The 26,777-nt window shown below is 44.4% G+C and overlaps 1 protein-coding gene across 2 annotated transcripts in view; it reads left to right on the plus strand.

Annotated features, from left to right (window-relative positions):
- The window catches only part of efcab6 (EF-hand calcium binding domain 6), a 190,580-nt gene that overhangs the window by 7,767 nt on the left and 156,036 nt on the right, over positions 1-26,777 (plus strand). For both annotated transcript variants that reach the window (XM_070900566.1, XM_070900567.1), the window contains exons 4-8: positions 758-852; positions 11,314-11,380; positions 20,016-20,152; positions 22,463-22,581; positions 24,431-24,561. In XM_070900566.1, the coding sequence (XP_070756667.1) occupies positions 758-852; positions 11,314-11,380; positions 20,016-20,152; positions 22,463-22,581; positions 24,431-24,561 (549 nt within the window). The remainder of the gene's footprint in view (positions 1-757; positions 853-11,313; positions 11,381-20,015; positions 20,153-22,462; positions 22,582-24,430; positions 24,562-26,777) is intronic.

The following is a 26,777-nucleotide window of genomic DNA, read 5'->3' on the forward strand; positions in this document are numbered from 1 at the left end:
GAGTCAGCTGCCCAAGTAGGGATTGTATAGTATGGGGCGAGGATGTACCCTTAGTCCAGGATGTTTAGAGGCTCTGGGATGCATTGTGGTGTTTCTGGAAGGGGGGGAAGTTGTTGGAGCCCAGTTTGTCGGTAAGGCTGTGATGTTTTTTTTATGAACCTTTGTGTTTTTATGCAATATTTTAGGGGTATAGAGTGGTGTGGGGCAGGAAATGTCATGGGAATTGTACCTTGGCGAATATAGTGATATTTGATTGATCATTAAATTGAAACTGGGAAGAAAGATTTTGTGTCACTTGATTGGTTATTTTCTAATTTTGCTATAGACAGACAGATACAACTGTCACAATGTAGATGGCAGGCTCAATGTATATGACAAATGTAATATTGTATGGTAATGATTTGACTATCTGCTGAGTTGAGGGAATGTGTTAGCATGGAAGCTTATCTGTTACAATTGCAAAGTTCTGAATATACATAAATTGTTTAAGAAAGCAATCCTAAAAGATGGTAGTAGAAATAGAGATGATTCTGATCCATTATTGGGAGGCATTAAAATGTTGAATAATTAATCCTGGGAAGATTACTAATTCAGGCATTTTAGAATGGGCTTCTGATCCCCAAAATCTGATCACACTTTTGAATTCATTCTCTGGTAGCAGGTATTTCTTCGTGGGTGGGGGGCTGGGGGGAGAAGGGGCTAGGAACAACTGCAGTGTTCTTCATATATTATAAAATGTATTCCTTGTCTTTTTAAGCTTCCCATCAACGTCGATGAAAGAGTTCCTTACATGGTATTTCTGGAACAGTTCTGTGCATCTGATGGATCGCGAGTAAGAAGTGCAAACAGCGGGTTAGTATCTAAAGTAAAGAATCTTGCGGAGACATCGTTGGTGGTATTTCTCCAGCTACTTGATGTGTCTACTGTACATGGTCCATGTCTCTGAGCCATACAGGAGGGCGGGTATTATGACAGCCCTGTAGACCATGAGCTTGGTAGCAGATTTGAGGTCCTGGTCTTCGAACACTCTTTTCCTCAGGCGACCAAAGGCTGCACTGGCGCACTGGAGGCGGTGTTGAATCTCGTCATCAATGTCTGCTCTTGTTGATAAGAGACTCCCAAGATATCGGAAATGGTTCACGTTATCCAGGGCCGTGCCGCAAGAGCCTACAAATCCCCTGGGAGGACAAATGCACCAACATTAACGTCCTCGACCAGGCCAACATCCCCAGCATTGAAGCACTGACCACACTTGATCAGTTCCGCTGGGCAGGCCACATTGTCCGCATGCCAGACACGAGACTCCCAAAGCAAGCGCTCTACTCGGAACTCCTTCACAGCAAACGAGCCAAAGGTGGACAGAGGAAACGTTACAAGGATACCCTCAAAGCCTCCCTGATAAAGTGCAACATCCCCACTGACACCTGGGAATCCTTGGCCAAAGACCGCCCTAAGAGGAGGAAGTTCATCCGGGAGGGCACTGAACACCTCGAGTCTCATTGTGGAGAGCATGCAGAAATCAAGCACGGGCAGCGGAAAGAGCGTGCGACAAACCTGTCCCACCCTCCCTTACCCTCAACAACGATCTGTCGCACCTGTGACGGGGACTGTGGTTCTCGTATTGGACTGTTCAGCCACCTAAGGACTCATGTTAAGAGTGGAAGCAAGTCTTCCTCGATTCCGAGGGACTGCCTAGGATGAAGATGATGATCTAAAGGAAAAACAAAAAATGCTGGAAATAAACAGCGGGTTAGTCAACATCTGTAAAGCGAAAAAGATGAGTTATGACATTTTGAATGTATACCTTTCATCGGGACCACTCTGATGAAGGGCACACACCCAAAACAAACTTGTATTTTCTCTTTACAGATGCTGATTGACTTGCTACATATTTCCAGCATTTTCTGATTTAGGTCAGTATCTGCTGATAGCTAGGACAGGGAAATAAAGGTATAATTTTCACAGTCAAGTAACTGAAATTCATGAGAGTTGATTAATAGTATTGTGCACTGGGCGTTTGATGAAGGAGGTCTGAAGGGAATGGATGTGATTGACACTGCAGGGTTTTAAAAAATTAGTAACTTACAGTTTGCAGCCTGTCACTTGTTTAAAAAGGGAGAAAGAGATAGGTCGAGTAATTATAGGCCTGTCAGCCTAACCTCAGTGGTGGGAAAATTATTGAAAAATATTTTGAAAGATGGGATAAATCTACCATTTGGAAATGCAATGATTAATTAGGGATAGTCGTGCTTGACTAAACTGATTGACTTTTTTGAGGAGGTAACCAAGAGGATCGATGAGGGTAGTGCGTGCGAGGTAGTGTATATGGACTTTAGCAAAGGTTTTGATAAGGTCCCACATGGTAGACTGGTCACTGTTGTGTATCTGTAAAGCATGGACTCCCATGTTCTGCCCCCAGGGAGTGCGTCCCCTGAAGTCCCAAGGGATCCCAGCATCCCTTGAGAGCACTGTATATAAGCCGGCCCCTCAGGCATGTTCCTCACTCTGGAGTGTCTTAATAAAGACTGAGGTCACTGTTACTTTAACCTCCCTGTGTGCCGTCTCATCTGTGTTAGGAACACAATAACTGGCGACGAGTATACGAATCCAACGCAAAGATGCAGCAAACTGTGGGCATCCTGGAGAAGTTCTCGGAGGGTGAGGACTGGGAAGCCAATATCGAACGGCTAGACCAGTTCTTTGTAGCCAACGAGCTGGACGGAGAAGGAAGCGCTGCAAAAAGGAGAGCGGTCCTCACGGTCTGCGGGGCACCGACCTACAGCCTCATGAAGAATCTTTTGGCTCCGGTGAAACCCACAGATAAGTCATGTGAGGAGCTGTGTACACTGGTTCGGGAGCATCTTAACCCGAGGGAGAGCGTGCTGATGGTGAGGTATTGGTTCTACACATACCAACGATCTGAAGGTCAGGAAGTGGCGAGCTACGTCGCCGAGCTAAGGCGACTTGCAGGACAATGTGAGTTTGATGGCTACCTGGAGCAAATGCTCAGAGACATTTTTGTACTGGGCATTGGCCACAAGACCATCCTACGAAACCTTTTGATTGTAGAGACACCGACCCTCAGTAACGCCATTGCGATAGCACAGGCGTTTATGTCCACCAGTGATAACACAAAGCAAATCTCTCAGCACACAAGTGCTAGCAATGTTCATAAATTAATTGGAACTGTGTTTGCGACCAGAAATGTATGTGTTTGCGACCAGAAATGTATAGGGCAGAACCCACGAGTCTGCAACCGCCAGCAGGCCTCAGGTGACCCAGATGACTGAGTCCCCAACAAAGGATGAATGCAAGGCAATTCACTCCTTGTTGGCGTTGTGGAGGCTTCCATTCAGCCTATTCATGCCGCTTCAAAGGGTAGGTTTGCAAGAGCTGTGGAACAATGGGGCACCTCCAACGAGTTTGCAAACGAGCCGCAAGCTCTGCAAAACCTGCTAACCATCACGTGGCAGAGGAAGATCGGTCCATGGTGGATCAAAGCAATTTCGAGCCTCAGAGAGAGGAGGCAGATGCTGAAGTACACGGGGAGCGCACATTTTCGGCGAAATGTCCATCTATAATGCTAAACGTAAAATTGAATGGTTTATCCGTAGCCATGGAACTGGACACTGGCGCTAGCCAATCCATCATGAGTAAAAAGATGTTTGAGAGACTGTGGTGCAACAAGGCATTCAGACCAGCCCTGAGCCCCATCCACACGAAACTGAGAACATACACCAAAGAGCTTATCACTGTCCTGGGCAGTGCCATGGTCAAGGTAACCTACGAGGGCACGGTGCACGAACTGCCACTCTGGATTGTCCTGGGCGATAGCCCCACACTGCTTGGAAGGAGCTGGCTGGGCAAAATCCGCTGGAACTGGGGATGACATCCGAGCGCTATCACATGTTGATGAGGCCTCATGTACCCAGGTTCTTAACAAATTTCCTTCCCTTTTTGAGCCAGACATTGGAACCTTTTCCGGGGCGAAGGCGTGGATCCACTTGGTCCCAGAGGCACGACCCATCCACCACAAGGTGCGATCGGTTCCTCACATGATGAGGGAGAGAGTGGAAATCGAGCTGGACAGGCTGCAATGCGAGGGTATTCTCTTCCCAGTAGAAATCAGCGAGTGGGCCAGCCCGATTGTTCCGGTACTCAAAAGTGATGGCACGGTCAGGATTTGCGGTGATTATAAAGTAGCTATTAATCGTTTCTCGCTACAGGACCAATACCCGCTACCTAAGGCACACGACCTATTTGCGACGCTGGCAGGAGGCAAGACGTTCACCAAGCTCGACCTGACTTCGGCCTACATGACGCAGGAGCTGGAGGAGTCTTCGATGGCCCCACCTGCATCAACACGCACAAGGGACTGTTCATCTACAACAGATGCCCGTTTGGAATTCGGTCAGCTGCAGCGATCTTCCAGAGAAATATGGAGAGCCTACTCAAGTCGGTACCACGCACGGTGATTTTTCAGGACGACATATTGGTCACGGGTCGGGACACCGCCGAGCACCTACAAAACCTGGAGGAGGTCCTCCAGCGACTGGATCGCGTGGGGCTGCGGCTGTGAAGAGGTCGAAATGCGTCTTCATGGCAACAGAAGTGGAGCTTTTGGGGAGAAAGATCACGGCGGACGGCATTCGGCCCACAGACACCAAGACAGAGGCTATCAGGAATGCGCCCAGGCCACAGAACGTTACGGAGCTGCGGTCGTTCCTGGGACTCCTCAACTATTTTGGTAACTTTCTACCGAGGTTAAGCACCCTCTTAGAGCCCCTATATGTGTTATTGCGTAAAGGTGAGAACTGGGTATGGGGGAAAAACCAAGTAATTGCTTTTGAGAAAGCCAGAAACATTTTATTGTATAACCCGTGTAAAGGTTTTTGTGCTAGCATGTAATGCATCGTCGTATGGAGTATGGAGTTGGGTGTGTATTACAACAAGCTAATGTTGTGACGAAGTTGCAACCTGTCGCCTATGCCTCCAGGAGCTTGTCTAAGGCCGAGAGGGCCTACAGCATGATTGAGAAAGAGGCATTAGCGTGTGTGTTCAAGGTAAAGAAAATGCATCAGTACCTGTTTGGCCTCAAATTTGAACTGGAAACCGATCACAAGCCCCACATATCCCTGTTCACTGAAAACAAGGGGATAAATACTAATGCCTCAGCCCGCATACAAAGGTGGGCACTCGTGCTATCAGCGTCTAACTATACCATCCGCCACAGGCCAGGCACCGAGAACTGTGCGAAAGCTCTCAGTCGGCTACCATTGCCCACCACGGGGGTGGAAATGGCGCAGCCTGCAAACTTGTTGATGGTGGCGCAGCCCGCAGACTTGTTGATGGTCATGGAAGCGTTTGAAAATGATAAATCGCCTGTCACGGCCCGCCAGATTAGGATTTGGACCAGCCAAGCTCCTCTGCTGTCCCTAGTAAAAACTGTGTACTGCATGGGAGCCGGGCCAGCATCCCCGTTGAAATGCAAGAGCTAATCAAGCCGTTCCAGCGGCGAAAGGACGAGCTGTCCATTCAGGCAGACTGCCTGTTGTGGGGTAACCGCGTAGTGCTACCCAAAAAGGGCAGGGAAGACGTTCATCTCGGACCTCCACAGTACACACCCGGGTATAGTAACGATGAAAACGATAGCCAGATCCCACGTGTGGTGGCCTGGTATCGACTCTGACTTAGAGTCCTGTGTACGGCAATGCAGTGTGTGTGCTCAGTTGAGCAACGCGCCCAGAGAGGCACCACTAAGTTTGTGGTCCAGGCCCTCCAGACCATGGTCAAGGATCCATGTCGACTATGCGGGCCCATTTTTCAGTAAAATGTTCCTGGTGATGGTGGATACTTTTTCAAAATGGATTGAATGTGAAATAATGTCGGGAAGCACCGCCACCGCCACTGCCACCATTGAAAGCCTGAGGGCCATGTTTGCCACCCACGGCCTACCTGACATACTGGTCAGTGACAACGGGCCATGTTTCACCAATGCCGAATTTAAAGAATTCATGACCTGCAATGGGATCAAACATGTCACCTCGGCCCTGTTTAAACCAGCCTCCAATGGTCAGGCAGAGCGGGCAGTACAAACAATCAAACAGAGCCTTAAACGAGTCACAGAAGGCTCACTCCAAACCCGCCTGTCCCGAGTACTGCTCAGCTACCGCACGAGACCCCACTCGCTCACAGGGGTGCCCCCGGCTGAACTACTCATGAAAAGGACACTTAAAACCAGACTCTCACTGGTTCACCCCAACCTGCATGGTCAGGTAGAGAGCAGGCGGCAGCAACAAAATGTAAAGAATGTTCCCAATGTTGGGGAAGTCCAGAACCAGGGGTCACAGTCTAAGGATAAGGGGTAAGCCATTTAGGACCGAGATGAGGAGAAACTTCTTCACCCAGAGAGTGGAGAACCTGTGGAATTCTCTACCACAGAAAGTTGTTGAGGCCAATTCACTAAATATATTCAAAAAGGAGTTAGATGAAGTCCTTACTACTAGGGGGATCAAGGGGTATGGCGAGAAAGCAGGAATGGGGTACTCAAGTTGCATATTCAGCCATGAACTCATTGAATGATGGTGCAGGCTAGAAGGGCCGAATGGCCTACTCCTGCACCTATTTTCTATGTTTCTATGTAAACGATGGTCGCGCCATTGTGTCACGGGAAATTGATTTGAATGACCCTGTGTATGTGCTAAACTATGGACATGGTCCCAAGTGGTTCGCGGGCATGGTGATAGCTAAAGAAGGGAATAGGGTGTTTGTAGTCAAACTAGACAATGGACAAATTTGCAGAAAGCACCTGGACCAAACGAGGCTGCGGTTCACAGACTGCCCTGAACAACCCACAGCAATCACCACCTTTTTCAAGCCCACAACACACACCCCAGACCAGGAAATCGAACCCATCACGCCCAACAGCCCAGCAAGGCCAGGCTCACCCAGCAGCCCTGCAAGGCCAGCAACACGATAGCCCAGCGAGGGCACAGCCAACACACCAGAACAGACATTTGTACCATGGCGATCCACCAGGGAAAGAAAGGCTCCCGACCGCCTCACCTTGTAAATAGGTTTCACTTTGTTTTTGGGGGGGGGGGGGTGGGGAGTGATGTTGTGTATCTGTAAAGCATGCACTCCCATGTTCCGCCACCAGGGAGCTCATCCCCTGAAGTCCCGAGGGATCCCAGTATCCCTTGGGAGCACTGTATGTAAGCCGGCCCCTAAGGCCCGTTCCTCGCTCTGGAGTGTCTTAATAAAGACTGAGGTCACTGTTACTTTAACCTCCCTGTGTGCAGTCTCATCTGTGTTAGGAACACAATAGTCATGAAGGTTAAAGCCCAAGGGGTCCAGGGGAAAGTGGCAAGTTGGATCCAAAATTGGCTTAGAGGTAGGAAGCAAAGTGTAATGGTTGATGGATGTTTTTGTGACTGGAAGGATGTTTCCAGTGGGGTTCCGCAGGACTCAGTATTGGGTCCCTTGCTTTTTATGGTATATATCAATGATTTAGATTTGAATATAGGGAGTATGATTAAGAAGTTTGCAGATGACACTAACATTGGCTGTGTGGTTGATAATGAAGAGGAAAGTCATGGACTGCAGGAGGCTATCAATCTATTGGTCAGCTGGGCAGAGCAGTGGCAAATGGCATTTAATTCAGAAAAGTGTGAGGTAATGCACTTTGGGAGGGTTAATAAGGAAAGGATATACATATTAAGCGGTAGGCCACTTAATAGTGTAGATGAACAAAGGGACCTTGGTGCGCTTGTCCACAGATTCCTGAAAGTAGCAGGCCAGGTGGATAAGGTGGTTTAGAAGGCATACAGAATGCTTATCTTTCTTGGCCGAGGCATAGAATACAAGAGCAGGGAGGTTAGGGTTAAATTGTATAATACTCTGATTAGGCCACAGCTGGAGTACTGCGTACAGTTCTGGTCGCCGTATTATAGGAAGGATGTGATTGCACTAGAGAGGGTGCAGAGGAGATTTACTAGGATGTTGCCTGGAATGGAGAATTTTAGCTATGAGGATAGATTGGATAGGCTAGATTTGTTCTCATTGGAACAGAGGAGACCTCATTGAGGTGTACAAAATTTTAAGGGGCCTGGATATAATAGATAGCAAGGGCCTATTTCCATTGATGGCGGGGTCAATTATGAGGGGGCATAGTTTTAAGGTAGTTGGTGGAAGGTTCAGAGGGGATTTGAGGGGGGCTTCTTCACGCAGAGGGTTGTGGGGGTCTGGAACTCACTGCTGGAAGGGTGGTGGATGCAGAAACTCTCACCACATTTACAAGATGCTTGGATGGGCACTTGAAGTGCCGTAACCTGAAGGGTTATGGACCTAGAGCTGGTAATTAGGATTAGACTGGATAATCTCTTGTTGGCTGGCGCAGATTCAATGGTAAGTACTGCAGGGAATCGAATATGGCTAGGATGACCTTCTGGACTAGTTTCGATCACCTGACTGTGTCAGAGAGGAATTTTCCCAGATTTTTTCCCCCAATTGGCTTGGGCTTTTATCTGATTTTTGCTTCTCCCAGGAGATCACATGGCTCTGGTTGGGGTGGAATGTAGAATTTTTTTGTGTGAGGAGTGTTGCAGTTGTGTGGGGCGGACTGGCTGGGCTGGGTGTTCTTTACCTTTCTGCCATTGTTCATTGTTTATAGGTTTATATGTAACCTCCTGGGTTGTTGACCGAGGGCCATGCGGCTCTTTGTCGGCCGGCGCGGACACAATGGGCCGAAATGGTCGTCTTCTGTGCTGTAAATTTCTATGTATCTATATCCTAGGCTGAATATATTAGCCTTTATATAGTCTGGAGTAAGGACCTCCAGGTAATTGTGCATCTCCCTGTACATGAAATAGCTATGCTCATATCATTTTTTTAAAAACGTTTTGTAAGTGGTTTTGCCCTTAGTGGTTTCGAATCACCCTCCTTACAACAGTTCTAGACCCCGGGAATTACAGTAGTGAACAGAATACAGTTATAGACAGATCTTTCAGTCTCAACCATCACAATGCTTTTATTCAAGTTAAAACACACATCTGCTTCCAGTAAAGCACACCTTGGTGGTGTAAAACAAAAACCACAGTACAACACACAACACTGACCTGTCTGAACAGACCCCTATCGCGAAGTACCCATGACTAAAACACCCCTGCTTGGCTCAATAGGGCACCATCGAATCTGTCCAACAGACTGTGCTTACGCCTACCACACAGAAACCTCCCCACTAAACCCCTAAGGCTTGGTTGGGACACACGACACTCCTTCACACTATGCGGTGGTCTTAAGGATGTGTGGGCTGGGATAATGCTCACCAGTTACCCCTCTGGTTTACTTGCTGCTTCTCCTGATGAGCGAGACTCTCTTTGCTCGTACATGGTGGTTTCTTCTCTCCGTCCCAGATGGAGTGCTCGGTCCTCGAGTACATTGAACGAAGCAAGCAAGCATAGAAGAGGAGAGAGAGAGAGAGAGAGAGAGATGGCTGCAAACTTCCGACTCATACCTGAAAAATGCTTCTGAATTCTCATGCCAAAAAACAGTCGTTTGCCTGAGACAGTCCAACTAAAAGCAATGAATCACATCTTCGGCCTGTGCCTTTGTTACTGGCTGTTCCCTTGCCTATGATGTTCCTGGGGATAAAGGCTCCAATGAGTCTGGGTGGCCAAATAGCTTCCTTTGTCTTGAGGTTCCCGCTCTACGGGACTCTCAGTCATTTCGATGGCTTGAGCACTGACCAGTTTACCTGATCTCTCACTGATGGGTTCCCATTACATGACAAAAGGGTCTTCCATCTGCTTTCAGCCATCCCAGACTATCCCCACCCACCTGATGTGTATTCCTGGGGAACATGCCTGGGCCATTCCCACCTCATGCTACGAGCTCTTTTGAAATATGAAAAAGCAAAGTCCAAAGCTTAAAGTCCAAAATGTTTACGCTGATGCTGTCGATGTTTACGCCGATTCTTACAGTTCTCCAACCAGTTTTCTCTCTTCCACTCCTGAAGGCACTAACACATGGTGAGGTTAGTGCCTGGGTAGTGAGTGCCCTCTGATACTTCATCCAAGTGTCAGTTCCTTTGTGAGTCTAAATGATGACTGTAGGCATGTTATTTGATCACAGGATGCATCACAGCCAAGCAAAAACTTGTAATGTCTACTCAAGAACATTTTCTAGCTGGTGTCCCTAGATTGCAATCGGGTATGAGAGCCCTAATTGTTTCTTTATTTTCTAGCCAGGGGCACTGAAGCCAGTTGTGGTGTCCTGCTGACACCCCAGGTGAGATCAACTATTCCAGCATAGATCAGATATTGAACTTGCCATCTTCCTGCTCTGTATCAATCCGTTCCACATTCAGCAGTGAATTTATCAATTGAGCCATCAAAGTTGTGCACTCATATGATGCAATCTTGCATGCAAAATTCACTTAACAAGGCCTAAGGTGGGGGGAAAAGAGAATCCACAATTAATACAATCAAGAAATCTAACCATTTACTTGGACTGTCAGATCTCAGTATTCTTATTAACAAATATTCTAACTAAACAAAATAACCATTTTTAAACCAGAAGTGTTTTTAATATTTCTGAAAGTAAAAAAACACCCCATCGATCATTATAATACTATTTCATTCCAAGTGACAAATGTAATAGCTGAGTTAAGATCAGTAATATTTTTGCGAGTGAAACAATAGTGGATTTCTTTCAGAAATCCCAATGCACATTATTAATAAAGTTTTTAAAGGGATATTGTAGCCTGGGTAAAGTGCTCCTCTTGGCTCCACAAAAATACTGCAAACCGCTGCAGGCCAGGGCTGCACTCCCCCCGCCCGCTCCCCCCACCCTCTCCCTGCCCAGGCTTGCATAGGACCTACCGACCTGCATGCCTGCCCAATTGGCATCTGCAGTTTGCTGGTTTCATGTAGATGAGGCTGGAAGCCCAATTTTGATTGGGACTCGGTTGACGATGTCTGGCACACGGTATGGTCACCATTTTACGCCTAGAAAACGGCGCTCCTCCAACTTTTCTCCCCATCTCTTTTCATTAGCTTGTACAATCTTAATCAAACTAGTACCTCAGTCACTCTTGCTAGGTTTGCTGTAATTAAAAAAACGTATGAAGGTATAACCTGCACACTAGAGTTTACCTAGATACTGCTGACCCACCGTCGTGCCCTGTAAATAATGCAGCTGTTGTTTATAAGCACTCGTTACTAGAAGCAGTGCAGTGTACCTTTAAACAATGATTTTACTGAGCTTATTGCAAAATAGCAACTGTTTGTCTATTCTCCCTCTTTCTCTCACCAGGAGCAGTTCCATTATATCCAATTGCGATATGACATTAAGGCAAATTGAGGATCATCTCAAAGAAAAGGTGAGAAATTCCCTGATACATGGCAAAAGACAGAAGTCAATCCCCCACCTATTAATGGATGGTATCTGGAGAGTAGCTGCTTTATTAATTCAGTGTAACTGCAGAGACAACTACACGTAACTTCATAGCAGAGCGGATACCTTCTGTTTAGATGGTAGATAGTGAATTTATCGAATAACTAAAGCTTAAATGTTGTGTAGGTTTAAGATTTTATTTAGCAGTGTTAACTGAAAATATATGCAGTAGTACCACAGAAAACTTGCAATATGAGTGCAGGTGAGAAATGGCTGCAAAACGATTGTGGTGTCCCTTTTCCTTGCCCTCTCCAGATTGTAATTTATTTTTACTAACTGTTAAATCTTTACTAGCAAATAGGCCATATTTCATAATTTTTTAAATGGTCACTACACCACCTCTGAAGTGATATTATCGCATTTGTGGTCAGAGCGCACTCTTTTGATGGTACTCGAGGGGAGCAATGAGGATTTACCTGTCCCTGTCCCTGTCCCTGTCCCTGTCCATACTCTTTACATAGGGGTAAGGAAATCCTATTCTGCTTAAGCGCCTCGGGACCTTTATCTACATTAAAGGCACTATATTAATGCAATGCTCAAGACTTCAAAATATCTTGAATATAGGAAATTTTAAAAATAAGAATGCCAGAGCCAGATAAACAGCAATTGGGAACATGAATAAGCTCATCTTGGCAACAGATGGAAAAGATAGAGTGCGTGGATAATAATTAATATTGCTTAAACTGGAGCATGCAAAGGAGCAGCAAAGCACAAGGAGGCTCCGAGAAACAGCAAGGGACCTAGCGCCAACATGATATGGCAATAGCAGAATGATCTGTAAGAATCTGGCCAACATTTATCCCTCAACCAATACCACTTGGAATCTTGCTGTATGTAAAATTCTAGCTCCCAGGTCTCCCTGCATTACAACAGTGACCACACTTCAAAAGTACCTCATTGGCTATGAAGCGCTTAGGGGCATTCTGAGGACGTGAAAAGTGCTTTATAAATGCAAGTTTTTTTTTATCATTCTTTCAAATAGAGTGTAGGTGAACAAAGATATTGGAAGTCAAGCCTTTGATCTAGTACACAAAAGATCTATAAATCCAATCTTATTGCAAAATTAATCTTAGACATCTATGGATTTTTAAGGGCATTTAAATTGTTGGCAGTACAGCACAAATGGAGGAGGGGCACATGGGCCTAAAGACGAGTACCATCATTCAATGGAACAACCATACTGCATTATCACATATAGTTCCTGCATTCTGTGTGGACTATGATACAGCGAAACATGTAATCCTTAAATATTATAATCACACACAAGAAACTTACTGGTGTAATTTTATAATGTTATGGAAAGCAGCTGATTATGTGTACAAAGAATTGGGTCTGGAAATGTAGAATGCTCAGAACCTACCGGTAATTAGAAGAAGATACAGAATGAAGTTAGAGTCAAGTGAATTAATGTTGAAAGGCAAGAGATTGTACCAGATTATGTACATATAATGATGCTCGACAATAAATGTAAAACTCTAAGTGAGATAGCTAAGAATGCTCTTCAGTTTGCTGTTTAATGAGCTTCAGGGAACCAGTTAACGAGTGGGATGGCAGATCATCTCCATCAGTTGGCCAGAACTTTGGAAGCAAAGAGATACACCCCAAAATAAGGTGGATCAATCTCTGAAGTAGAGGAAGGTTTCACAGGGAAAACGAAGGTTTTCTTACCAAAAGTGATACTAGACTGTCCATTCTGGATGGGTGACTAATGACAGGAGCCACGAAGCACTTAACCTTTGGCGCAATGATAGCATTCCCGCCTCTAGGCCAGACGGTGCAGGGTTCGATCCCCATTCCAGACAGACCCGGCGAGTGGAATCGGAGCTCCCGCTTTGAATTCTGGGTTGGCATCCATGAGGTACTCATGTCCGGTTCATTGTATGGATTGTGGGAGCCCATAATATCCTCTAGTCGTATAGGACTAACCGCCTTACCGGCTGGTATCAAGATGGTTACGTGCTGCAGATTTAGCAACCCAAACCAAAGGCTGCAAATAGCATGAGGTCCCTGCTGCAGTAGTGGCACAGAATGTCATGGTAAACTGCAGAGGGGCAAGGTTTGTCCTCAGGATATCCTTCAGGATATGAGGACCCTTGGTAAATTGAATTTGACTGACCTCACTGGAGGGCATGTCAACTCAGGTCTCATGTGGCATCAGGAAAGGCTATTGATTTGACAATGGGCAGGAACTGGAAATATTCCATTGAATATTTCAATGGCCATTCAGCCAATCAAGCCTGTTACACCATTCAGTTAGATAATGGCTGATCTGTACCTTAACTCCATTTACCCACCTTTGATTCATATCCTGAATAGTGGTATCTTGGGCGTGTTGCCAAAATTTATTATAAGTAACCTATGACAATCCACTTGCAGGACATCGGGGAGTTGTAATGCACAGCGAGCAGATTGTTTTTAATTGGCTCAGTGGACAACATTTTCAGAGACACTGGCTGGTTGTTGCATACAGCAGTGGATAGAAAATTGCAAGCACCTGCAAGAACCCCCACTGCATGTGAAGCCCATAATCTCTAAAGGCACAGTTGAATTTTGTAGGGCGCGTGACCAATTTCAGCATTTGAGTAACCAGGGTATTGCATCAAAGCAACATTGCAGTCCCTAAGAATAACAAATGAAGCTTTTTAGCAGGTGAATTTAGATATACATGGGCCTTACATCTGTCACATGGAAGTTGAGAAAATATATTGGCAATAATAGAACCATGGGCTGGAGTTTCGATTCGTTGCCGCCTCTGTTTTCGCCCTGGAGGTGCGGTAATGGCGGCGGAAAACATTTCCAGGCGGGAGGTCAGCTTCCAGTACCCTGCTGGGACATGCCGGGTTTGCAGGGGCATGGAGCATTATCGCCCGGGAGAGGCGAGCTGGTGTGCAACGTCCCTGGTTGCGACACTGGTTCTAAATTTGAAACTCACCTGATCCTTAGCGCCTCATAGTGCGCCCTAGTGGGACCGACTGTAAAAGCTGGTGGTCTGAGCTGTAGCGGCTGCAGTGAGGGAAGGAATGTCTACCTGAAATAAGTGTGATTGTTTTTTATATTTTGATTTTTGTGATTCATGCGGATGCGGCATCAGTAAAGTATTGGGAATGTTTGTGGTGGTTTTTTTCCAGATTTTTTTTCTCAACAGAAGCTCCAAGGTCGGCTGTTTAGCTCGGGATTTTCATTTGCTCAGCTGGCCTAGCGCCCTAAAAGAAGTGTGGAATTCCTCCTTTAGTGCTCCGCTCCACACTCGGGGCCCAGCTGGTGAATTTTGCGGCTGGAGACGCAAACCATTTTCCGGCGCAAAATCTACCGCTCTGCCTGTGTTAACGGCGCAACTAGGCGCGACCGAATTTCCACCCCCATGTGTTTATGTTTTTGGATTGGTAGCAGTTGTATCAGTAGATGTGAATGTAAATATTTAATTAGGTTAAATTCCCAGAAGAGATTCTGTCCAATTATCAACCATGTTCAAGCAATTGGTGAAACCCGTTCTAATTGGCTGGTGATTATGTACTGCCACATACCGCAAGATCCTGCAAATCCACTGGGAGGATAGATGCACCAACGTTAGCATCCTCAATCAGGCCAACATCCCCAGCATCGAAGCACTGACCACACTCGACCAGCTCCATTGGGCGGGCCACATCGTCCGCATGCCCGACACGAGACTCCCAAAGCAAGCGCTCCACTCAGAACTCCTAGAAGGCAAGCGAGTCCCAGGTGGGCAGAGGAAACGTTTCAAGGACACCCTCAAAGCCTCCTTGATAAAGTGCAACATCCCCACCGACACCTGGGATTCCCTGGCCCAAGACCGCCCTAAGTGGAGGAAGAGCATCCGGGAGGGCGTTGAGCATGCAGAGATCAAGCGCAGACAGCGGAAGGAGCGCGCGACAAACCAGACTCCCCACCCATTCTTTCCTTCAACCATTGTCTGTTCCACCTGTGACAGAGACTGTAATTCCCGTATTGGACTGTACAGTCACCTGAGAACTCACTTTTAGAGTGGAAGCAAGTCTTCCTCGATTTTGAGGGATTGCCTATGATGATGATGATGATTAATGCTATCATGGGACAAACACCTTGTCCACATCACTATCGTAACCCAATTGAGCAATGCGAGGTTAAATCTTGAAGCTGAAAAATGTAATTTTCATATGACTGAGTTTGTTGCACTTAAGTCACCATGTGGGCGAGGGGAAACAATGATCCGAAATCCGACTAAGTGAAGATGGATGTGTTGTCCAATGGTGTCGCATGATAAATGGGTGTATGGGCATTCTTCAGGCTGGCTGACCATGACTGAAGCTTCATCCAGAACTATAGTCACAGATCCATGTCAGTAATGAATCTGATTCAAAAGTTGAAGCTGAACTTTAAGTGGTCTGATCCTTGATTTGGAGAATGCATTTACAAAACTGAAAGATCCTAATGAAGTGCTAACCAGGTCAGATTATATGCAAGAGTTTATTGACGACATGAATGTGTCAGACAAGGGCATTGTTCCCATACTGGGTCAGGTGAATGCTCTCTGGGTGGAACATCTAGTTGTCTGAGCTGTAAGCTTCGGTGTGGGAAATGTCCTGCTCAGCAATTGAAAACCATGTGTAAGCATTATTCGTGCTTTGCAAAAGTTACCGGCTTACTTGTATGAGATGAAATTTAAGGGCCATTTCTTCTGAATGCACATTACTGTCAGTCACTTCTGACTTTGCTTTCACTGCCATTGTCATTTAGAGTCATGGGAAAGTCGCTTTTTCTACAAGACCTTTGAAAGTGCATCAAATATGTTTTATTTGCAATGGGGTCATTTACAATTCTTACTGTTAGCTGAGCAGGGAGAAGACAATCCACAGTAATTAGGAGTCATGCCAAACTTCAGACAGTGCCAGCAGCTCTCAGATAATGAAAGGTAAAATGTACTCACGGCAAGGGTAGGCTTGCTGTGTGCCAAACATGTTTAAGAAATCAAGATGAAAATTTCAAATGCAAAACGAATCATAATAATCCAATACATTAGCTTCCAAATACTTAGTAGTATGAATTTGTCAGCAGTAATTAGCCAAGGGAGTCCGATGAAAGCTGTTTCCATTGGCCCAGTTTAAGTAATCACGAGTGAGGTAGACTCTTCAAAACATTGCATGAATCAAAGTCACAGTGACTGCAATACAGTGAAGTGCTAACATGAATTACTATAATAAAGATTCATAAGTGTAGCCACAAGATGATCTTAGAATAAAGGGCCGCCCATTTAAAACAGAGATGAGGAGAAATTTCTTCTCTCAGAGGGTTGTAAATCTGTGGAATTCGCTGCCTCAGAGAGCTGTGGAAGCTGGGACATTGAATAAATTTAAGACAGAAATAAACAGTTTCTTAAATGATAAGGGGACAAGGTGTTATGGGGAGCGGGCGAGGAAGTGGAGTTGAGTCCATGATCTTATTGAATGGTGGAGCAGGCTCGAGGGGCCGTATGGCCTACTCCTGTTCCGATTTCTTATGTTATGTTCTTATGATTAAGACTTGATGATTTAGTCTTAATCATCAAGATTAAATGATTGTTGCACAGTTTTCCACCTTAAAGAGCACAATAACGAGTTGTATTTATGTCAAGTTTGAATAGTGTTCTTTCAATTCTTCCTCAAAAGTGCAGTTTAACCCCAACATCTACTGCAGCAACAATATTTATGTTTCACCTTTATCATAGACAAACTTCTCGAGGAGCTCCACAGTGGTGTAATCAGATAAAAAGGGATGCCAAGCCAAAGGAGGAAATATTAGGAGGGGTGACCAAAGGTTTTAAGGAGAGTCTTAAAGGAGGAGAGTAAGATGGAGAGACGGAAGGGTTTAGGGAGGGAATTTCAGAGCATGGGGCTTAAATGGCTGAGGGAGTAGCCAACAATGGTGTGAGCAAAACGAGTAGCAAAAGTTAGACAGGCAACTCGGTGTATCACTCTAAATTAGCACCAATAGATGCTGAGCATTAGCTATAACAGCGACCAGAGTCTGAAGTTATAAATTGGTAAGATTATTTTAAGAGTAATTCGTTAGATAGTTAACAAGTTAACAGCTTTGAATAGCCAGTCTATTAAATATCTCAAGTCTACATTTGTGATTAACAAAGTTCAGAGCTTACACAATCTTATCCTCATGAGCGATATGATTGTGTCGATCTCCTTCCTTCTCTGGGACACACACGTTCACTTCTGGTGTGTGACTTGATGAACCCTTTTGTGGCCAAGTTATCACTTAGATCTGCGGTTTCGCCTGAACCCACTTTACACACGAGAGACGCTATTTTAGATAGCTTTTCTCTCACCTTTCTTGGACTCTGACAACTCGCAATTGAGTGATACTTCTTGCTCTGCCTACAACGAGCTGGTGTAGCCATAATTTAGTTTCTAACCTCTGACACTTTGTCCTTAAAGGTTACTTTGTACTGGTAAAGATACCTCGTACACCTGCTAGGTAAAAGTTCTTACAAAAGAAAAATAGAGGAAGCAAAAGTCTTCTTCTGACTAACACAGAACCTAAGAAAAACTGCTACTTCTATCAAAGGCACAGAAACAAACACATCTAAGTGACCCTTATGTCAGAAGGGCTTGCCCCCTTTAGTGTCAATCATCCCTAACAAATCAGTACTGAAGCATGGAATTACAGACAGGTTGGCTTCATTTTTACAACCCCCTTTACTTTTAACAAAGGGACCCACACAAATGAAAAGAGTTGGTACTCACACAAATCTGAGGGGTAGTGACCTGTTTATGACTGACTAAATGCTTGTTCCCTGGACCTGGGGCAGTAATAATGGCCCTGAATTTGTGGTCGGTGGCGTAGCTAAGAAGTACGCCATCGACCTCTGAACGGAATACACATTTACCTGCTGCGAAACCCCCTTTGAGACGTTGCTTTTAGACTCTGCAGAGATGTGCACAGCGTAGTGGCACACGGATCCCAGGGATGCACTGTTGTCCGTATGCGAACCTGGGATCACGTGGAATGGTGCTCCTTTCACTTCCTGACTCTTAGCCTATCAGGAAACAGAGGAAATTGCTATTATTAATGTATATGTCATTTATTAGCCACTCTTAATTGGAAATGTTGGTTGAAGGGATTTAACAATGTAGGTATACATATTTTAGTTACGTCAGGTACACATTTGATCAAACATATTTCATAGCTCTGTGTAAATAATATTGCATTTGTTAGATATACGCTTCTTACCTACTCAGTATTAGATTATAATAGCTCCATTATTTGAATTGTGCCCATAAAGTAGCAAACCCCAGCACAAAATGAATCCGTAGGTTTTTTTATTGTAATATGTTGAGAAATAATCGTCACACAAAAGCTTTGCCCTTAAACCAATATATCCAATCTATAGAGTGCCTATTGCTGGTGTTTACTGTGCTTAATTTCTTGGTTCAAAAATTCCTCAGGAAATATTGCATGAAAAGAGCTTTGTGTCTGGCCAGTAAATTTTTAATCAGAAAATGCTGAAAACACTCAACGGGTGAGTCAGCAGCCATCAACTATTACAATTTTCTCATTCCCCCCACCCACCCCTTTACGCTGTGCAATAGGCTCCTGCGCCTGTTTGCACCAGCTGTAAAAATGTTCAGTATGATTAATGCGCAGTAGGTGGGCAATTAGCCCAACTTTTGGCCAGCACATTGATTTCAATGGGCAGGTGGAATGTGCAGCAAAGCCAATGTGGATTCGGAACTTGACAGATTGCAAGTTTGGGGTTTACTTACGGTCAATTTCAAAGGCGGTATGATGGCGTACTCTGAGAGTGTGCCGTCATACCTACCGTAAATTCAGGGCCAAAGATTTTGCAACTTAATTGCTTAAAAATCTGTATTGATTAGTTGCTTCCTTGCACTCTGTCCAACAGTTGAACTCCACATTGTATTGGCATCCTCAGGCAGTTTACAGGGCATTTCTCATGAATCTTGAAGGCAAACCATCAGCAATTTTATGGGGCACTGTTCCTACAATGTCAATGCAATTGTCTGCAATAAGGTAATTCATAGCAAAGACTTGTTTGTGAGTGGACAGATATCCTGGAGGGAAAAGCAGTGAATGGCAGTCATTTTATTAATTCATTGACAGAGTTCAAGGAGGCAGTGATTAACATGGTGAGCGGAACGGCTAGGAAATTGACATGATTAGTTCCCAGCTGAAGTGCTGGGTGGGAAGACCAGTGAGTGAGAATGATGGGCATTTGAAGTTGCTGCTTATATGGATACAGTCACTCGTGCCTGAGTGGCCCTTTGGAGAATGTCGAGAGAGACACAGTAGGCTTAACTGTGAGCTTATCCAGGTGGCATAGAGTCGCCATATTTTAGCATTAAATTGGCCATCTTATTCAGAGATACCAGAGTTGAACAGTTCAAATTGATTTAATGCAGGATCCTTACTGATGGCCATATTAGTTTAGACTGGATTAGATCAGGTCCCAAAGGTGACGGGAGAATACGCTGACTTATTTGCATTGCCTGTCTCCCATTTTTGTAATAACTTTGCAAAAATCTATAACTAATATTATTATTTCTTTAACTTAGATTTCAAATAATTTAAAAAACCTCATCAGGGCCTTTAAGTTGTTTGATTATAACAAGGATGAACACATTCAGTGCTATGAAGTTCGAAGAGTTCTCGAGAGCTACTGTTTTAGAATGACAGATTCTCAATTTGAAAGGTCAGTATAAGCAGAAGCACATCTTTGGTGTTTCTGGGTGATTGTTGGCTGTTCTTTGATCTATTAACACTCCATCATCAATCCAATGTACTACAGTGTTAAACCATTGCATTAGCTATGCACCTCTTTTTAAAATATCACGTGCTTTTATTGACTACTGTCAGGAAATATACCTTTTGTCATAGATAAAGCATTGTGGCATGTTTTAAATGGGAGAATATATAACCAGTAGTAACTACAAGGCAGTGATATAATCAATTTTATATACTGTATTACAACAGAAGAGTAACGGGTACTTGTAAATGATTAGGAAATTTGAGACAGAATTACTGCTTTAATCCTAGAATAACTTTACATTAATATATCTGGACTGTATTATTTTATGTTACATAGATACATAGAAAATAGGTGCAGGAGTAGGCCATTCGGCCCTTCGAGCCTGCACCGCCATTCAATGAGTTCATGGCTGAACATGCAACTTCAGTACCCATTCCTGCTTTCTCGCCATACCCCTTGATCCCCCTAGTAGTAAGGACTACATCTAACTCCTTTTTGAATATATTTAGTGAATTGGCCTCAACAACTTTCTGTGGTAGAGAATTCCACAGGTTCAATACTCTCTGGGTGAAGAAGTTTCTCCTCATCTCGGTCCTAAATGGCTTACCCCTTATCCTTAGACTGTGACCCCTGATTCTGGACTTCCCCAACATTGGGAACATTCTTCCTGCATCTAACCTATCTAAACCGGTCAGAATTTTAAACGTTTCTATGAGGTCCCCTCTCATTCTTCTGAACTCCAGTGAATACAAGCCCAGTTGATCCAGTCTTTCTTCATATGTCAGTCCCGCCATCCCGGGAATCAGTCTGGTGAACCTTCGCTGCACTCCATCAATAGCAAGAACATCCTTCCACAAGTTAGGAGACCAAAACTGTACACAATACTCCAGGTGTGGCCTCACCAAGGCCCTGTACAACTGTAGTAACACCTCCCTGCCCCTGTACTCAAATCCCCTCACTATGAAGGCCAACATGCCATTTGCTTTCTTAACTGCCTGCTGTACCTGCATGCCAACCTTCAATGACTGATGTACAATGACACCCAGGTCTTGTTGCACCTCCCCTTTTCCTAATCTGTCACCATTCAGATAATAGTCTGTCTCTCTGTTTTTACCACCAAAGTGGATAACCTCACATTTATCCACATTATACTTCATCTGCCATGCATTTGCCCACTCACCTAACCTATCCAAGTCACTCTGCAGCCTCATAGCATTCTCCTCGCAACTCACACTGCCACCCAACTTAGTGTCATCCGCAAATATGGAGATACTACATTTAATCCCCTCGTCTAAATCATTAACGTACAATGTAAACAGCTGGGGCCCCAGCACAGAACCTTGCGGTACCCCACTAGTCACTGCCTGCCATTCTGAAAAGTACCCATTTACTCCTACTCTTCGCTTCCTGTCTGCCAAAAAAAGTGGAGGTTCTAACCCATGGATTTTACAACCACCATTTTCCCTGAATGGTCAGTCAAAAGACTTCTGACAATTAACTCAGAAAACAATCAGCAGTTGATTGTTCTAATTCCCTATTGATTTAATGAATGACAATTATTAATCCATCAACTTTCATCATTGACACAAAATGCACTGGCCTTTGGCAAAAAAAGACTTGAAACAGAATATGGGTGAGATACCAAAACTGCACCCAGCACGAGTCAGTGCCAAGCAAATAGAACATTAAAAATAAAGAGCAACATGTGTTTAAATTGATTTGTAAGTAATCACTCTTGCCAGTTATAAAAGAGACACATTCATGAGAGTTCTGTTGATGAATTTGTGCTTTATTTTATGTGACTGATATTTAATTTTTTTTATTAATCAGTGAAAAATATCCCTCGTTTTAAGGTTTCTATGCCAAGAACTGTTCCCTAGCTGAGAGGGCTGGCCTCTTAACAGTGCTACTCTTGAGCTTAGGAGTGTCAAGAGTAGCCTGAGCCTCAGTATTGAATAGACTGTCAGTATTCACTGCCCTGCTCCTCTTCGAATAATGCCCTGGGATCTTTAACGTCCACCTGAGAGGACAGAAGGGGCCTCGGTTTAATGTCTCATCGGAAAGCTGGTATCTCTGACAGTGCAGCACTCTCTCAGTACTGCACTGAACTGCCAACCTAAATTATGTGCTCCAGTCTCTGGAGTGGGACTTGAACCCACAACATTCTGACTCGAGGCGCGAGTGCTACCACTGAGCCCTGGCTGACAGTTACTTATGGTTATTTTCACTGACCTAGCTGTATATTTCCATCAGGCTTTGTTCTCGATACCACCTTTCTAGAACTGGAACAGTGAATTACAAGCAATTCCTAGAAAAGCTGGGCGTCCATGTTGAACCCTGTAACAAACGTGTTTCAGATTCTGTGGCACAAGGTATGGGTCTCAAGCTAATGATGTTGCTCACTTCAGTTAGTAACTGTGTAAATTTGGAATGAGTCTAACGCTTGTCATTGATAATTTGTGGAAATCATGTTAGAAGCTGGTCACCAGAAATCTTATAAGCTACATTTCACTCTGAATTTTATCAGTAATGTGTTTCCAATGGTGCTTTATAACTCACTTGTAGTTCCCAGATGGAAGTATAAATGGGAAATACTTTTTCACCTGTAATCTGGCTACAAGGGAAGTTTCTGATTTCTGCTGTTGCACTGAATAGAAAGTAATCAACAGAGACCAGATACTTAATTAACAAGAGAGATTGCGGCCCAGTGGCTTAAGCCACATTTGTGTATCCAGCTGCTAGCTAAATAGAACCATTGGCAGAGACTTCCTGGGTGTGTAGGCTAGGGAGCTTTTTAGATTCTGGGTCGGGGGAGGTGAAGGGCAAAATATGTGCACATGTAATTTTTTTCCCCCTCCAAATTTCTTCTGCTGGGTTATGGTTCACTCACTGTTCTTCATTCACACCAATGGCCATTCTTTATATATAAGTCTAGACAGCAAGTGTTTTGAGGCCAAACTCATTCAATCCACGTACTTACACTTTCCAACAGGGCATTAGATAGTGATCTGAAGTGGGCGCCCCTATAGCCCAGTGGGCAACTTGCTTTTGTCTGATCCCATTTTCGATTTCATACAACACTTGTTCGTTATTGGTGACCGTTGGAATATTAGTTCATTGGTTCCAGTTAAAGAAGCACTATATTAATGAAAAAGTGTTTGACAAATATTTTGTTGTTTGGAAAGGGAAAAGACCCAGAAAACCTTTGTGTTCTTTTCAATACAAGGATGACACATATAAGTGATGTGACTGCGCCGTTCAACATGATCAGTTTTTATGTTTATTTAAAAAAGAAATTTGTTTGCCAACACTTTCATGAAGATGCTGGTTGACCCCTTATTTTTATTTTGTGCTGGATGGCTTCTTAGCAAGAAACTGATAGAGTTGTCGTATATGGAGTCATACCCCAGTGTGAGTTGCCATCTCCAGGAGGAGATAGTTAAGGGAAGAAACAACAGGAAAAATCTCACTCCGTTTATAACAGCAACTTGCATTTATAAGGTGTTTTTAATGTAGTAAAATATCCCAAGGCCCTTCACAGGAGCGTAATCAAACAAAAATTGACATTGAGCCAGAGAAGAAATTATTAGGATGGGTGGCTAAAAGCTTGGTCAAAGAGGTAGGCTTTAAGGCGCATCTTAACAGAGGAGAAAGCGGTGAAGAGGTTTGGGAGGGAATTCCAGAGCGTAGGGCCTAGAGGGCTGTAGGCATGGCTGCCAATGGTGGGGCAAAGGAAGTAGGGAATGCATGAGAGGCCAAAGTTGGAGGAACACAGGGTTCTTATAGAGTTGTAAGGCTGGAGGAGGTTACAGAGATAGTGTAGGGTGAGGCTATACAGGGATTTGAACACCAGGATGATGATTTTAAAATTGAGGCGTTGGTGGACCAGTAGCCAATATAAGTCAGTGTGCACGGGCGATGGATGAAAGAGAATTGGTGCGAGTTTGGATGCGGGCAGCAGAGTTTTGGTTGAGCTGAAGTTTATGGAGGGTGGAAGATGGGAGGCTAGCTGGGAAAGCATTGGAATAGTCAAGTGTGATAAGTGTGGCTGATGTGAGAATTGGAAACTGGGGGTGCTTAATGCCGATGCTGGATGACAAAATTGCAGAAAAACTTGTCCCGCTCTTCAGTGTGGGCCGTCCTTCACTTGATGGTGAAAAAAAGATTAAAGAAGTAATTCTTTTGAAAATGTACATATTTTTTAATTGTGGTTTCATGAAGCAATGAATTGGGAAGATGGTTCTCAAGAGCAAGAGAAGCAGCTGAACATCCTTCGGCCAGTGACTGAGGAGTCCACCATAAACCTAGAAAGGTTATCCATGGATGAAATTGATTTGGCTTTTCGAAAAAAGGTACATTTGTGAATCTATTCTGATATATTTTAATGCACATGACAAGTGGCTGCATTTGTGTGTTTAATTCAAACTTATGCCAATGTAGATAATGACAGATATCTGGGAATGAATATGAGACAGTAATCTAATAGTAGTTCAGTGGAATATGGTGATGTATGACTGTTTTAGAGGCAAGGGGTTATTTTTAACCTAGAAGCAGTGCTGTGATATGACTTAAGTTAGTATATTTTTCATTGATGTTAGTAAGTGGAAATTACAAATTACAAATCACCTTTGGGGAAACAATCCAGCACACAATGTTGGCAGGAAAAGATAACTTGGTTGGCTTTCTGGTTTGTGTATCAGATTCTATTTTTGCTGTTTTGTGTTGGATTATTTCCCATTATCTCAACGCTCCTTGTTAAGTTAGTCACTTTTTAACCCCTGAGGGTATATTTCAGCATTGAACTCAGTGTCTGGTGTTTGTTATGTTTGTAACATGTACTGTTCCAATTTACAAGGGAGAATGTTGCTGCTCTGGAATGACAACCCAGGAGTCATGATGAGATTGTGCGCAAGCCAACGAAAATTATAATTCACAATGCAAATGATGTCATCTCATAGTGTGTTTATAATAGAAGCAAAATCAATCTGCATAATTTGATAAGACTGACTAGGTTCTTTAAGTGAGAGAAAATTAATTCTAGTTTTCCTGTTATGTCAGTGTGAATGATCTGCAAAACATTTACAAATAATAATTATGGCATCAATACTATGGATATATTGAGAAGTAATGTACTCTGAAAGTATGTATTTATGGATCTTTTGTGAGGCTTTGGTGTGATGCTCCATGGTCGAAAGCATGCTCATAAGAACATAAGAATTAGGAACAGGAGTAGGCCATCTAGCCCCTCGAGCCTGCTCCGCCATTCAATAAGATCATGGCTGATCTGGCCGTGGACTCAGCTCCACTTACCCGCCCTCTCCCCGTAACCCTTAATTCCTTATACTCTATGCGCCCGAACTTGGTGGAAGCTAAGTTCCGCCCAAAGGACCGTCGAGATACCTGATGGTAGTTTGGGCAGGAGTTTCGTAAGAAAAGTCCTTGAAAGAACGCTCGGCGACAAAAAAGGGACTTACGCCGTGAATCTGGGCGACAGCGGGCGGGAGCTCCCAATCTCCCAAAGTGCCGCTGAGGACTGAGTCAGGCCCAGGGAGGGGGGGGGGGGGCACATAAAAATAAAAATTTACACCAAAAAAAAAACCCTGGAAAACCTTCAGGGGACCCCATCCACGTAAATCGCTGAAAAATAAATAAATAAAAGAAGTGTATTAACTTTTTTTTGCAGGTCTTCATACTTACCATTGGGGTTAGACCTGCCTCCATGCAGTGGTCCTTCCCCTTGCTGCCGCCAACTCCCTCCCGGAGGAATCTGCCAGCTCGGCGGGCAGGAGGACACTTGTGCGTCTTGCGCGCTAGCCGCCGTCAGCGGTCGGTTCCCAGCGGTCCTCCCCTCCCGCCGGCTGGAGGCCTAGTGGAAACTCGGCGGCAGTGAGTGGTAAGACCACCACGTTCGGGCCCTTTATCTAAGCTCATCATGAAAAGTACCCAGATGGGCAAGATACCAATGGCACAAGTGAAAATTGTATCCCAGTAAAAGTCACTGGCTTCAGGAAAGATGGGAGACAATTGGAACAACAACAACTTGTATTTATATAGCCCCTTTAACGTAGTAAAACATTCCAAGGCGATTCACAGGAGTATTATGTGATAAAAATTTGACACCGAGCCACATAAGTAAAAATTAGCACAGGTGACCAAAAACTTGGTCAAAGAGGTATGTTTTAAGGAGTGTTTTGAAGAAGGAAAGAGAAGCTGAGAGGTTTAGGCAGGGAGTTCCAGAGCTTGGGGCCGAGGCAACAGAAGACATGGCCACCAATGGTTGAGCGATTATAATCAGGGATGCTCAGGAGACCAGAATTAAAGGAGTGCAGACATCTCGGCAAGGGAGGTGGGGGGTTGTGGGGCTGGAGGAGATTACAGGGATAGGGAGGGGTGAGGCCATGGAGGGATTGAAAATAAGTGGAAATAGGCGGCCTTAGTTATGTTGTGGATATGTGGTTGAAAGCTCATTTCAAGGTCAAATATGACACCAAGGTTGCGAACACTCTGGTTCAGCCTCAGACAGGAGTTGGAGAGAGGGTCCATGTCTAGGGAAAGGTGTTTGTGGTGG

This window comes from Pristiophorus japonicus, chromosome 15 (genome assembly GCF_044704955.1).
Source record: "Pristiophorus japonicus isolate sPriJap1 chromosome 15, sPriJap1.hap1, whole genome shotgun sequence".
In the NCBI taxonomy this organism is placed as follows: Eukaryota; Metazoa; Chordata; class Chondrichthyes; family Pristiophoridae; genus Pristiophorus; species Pristiophorus japonicus.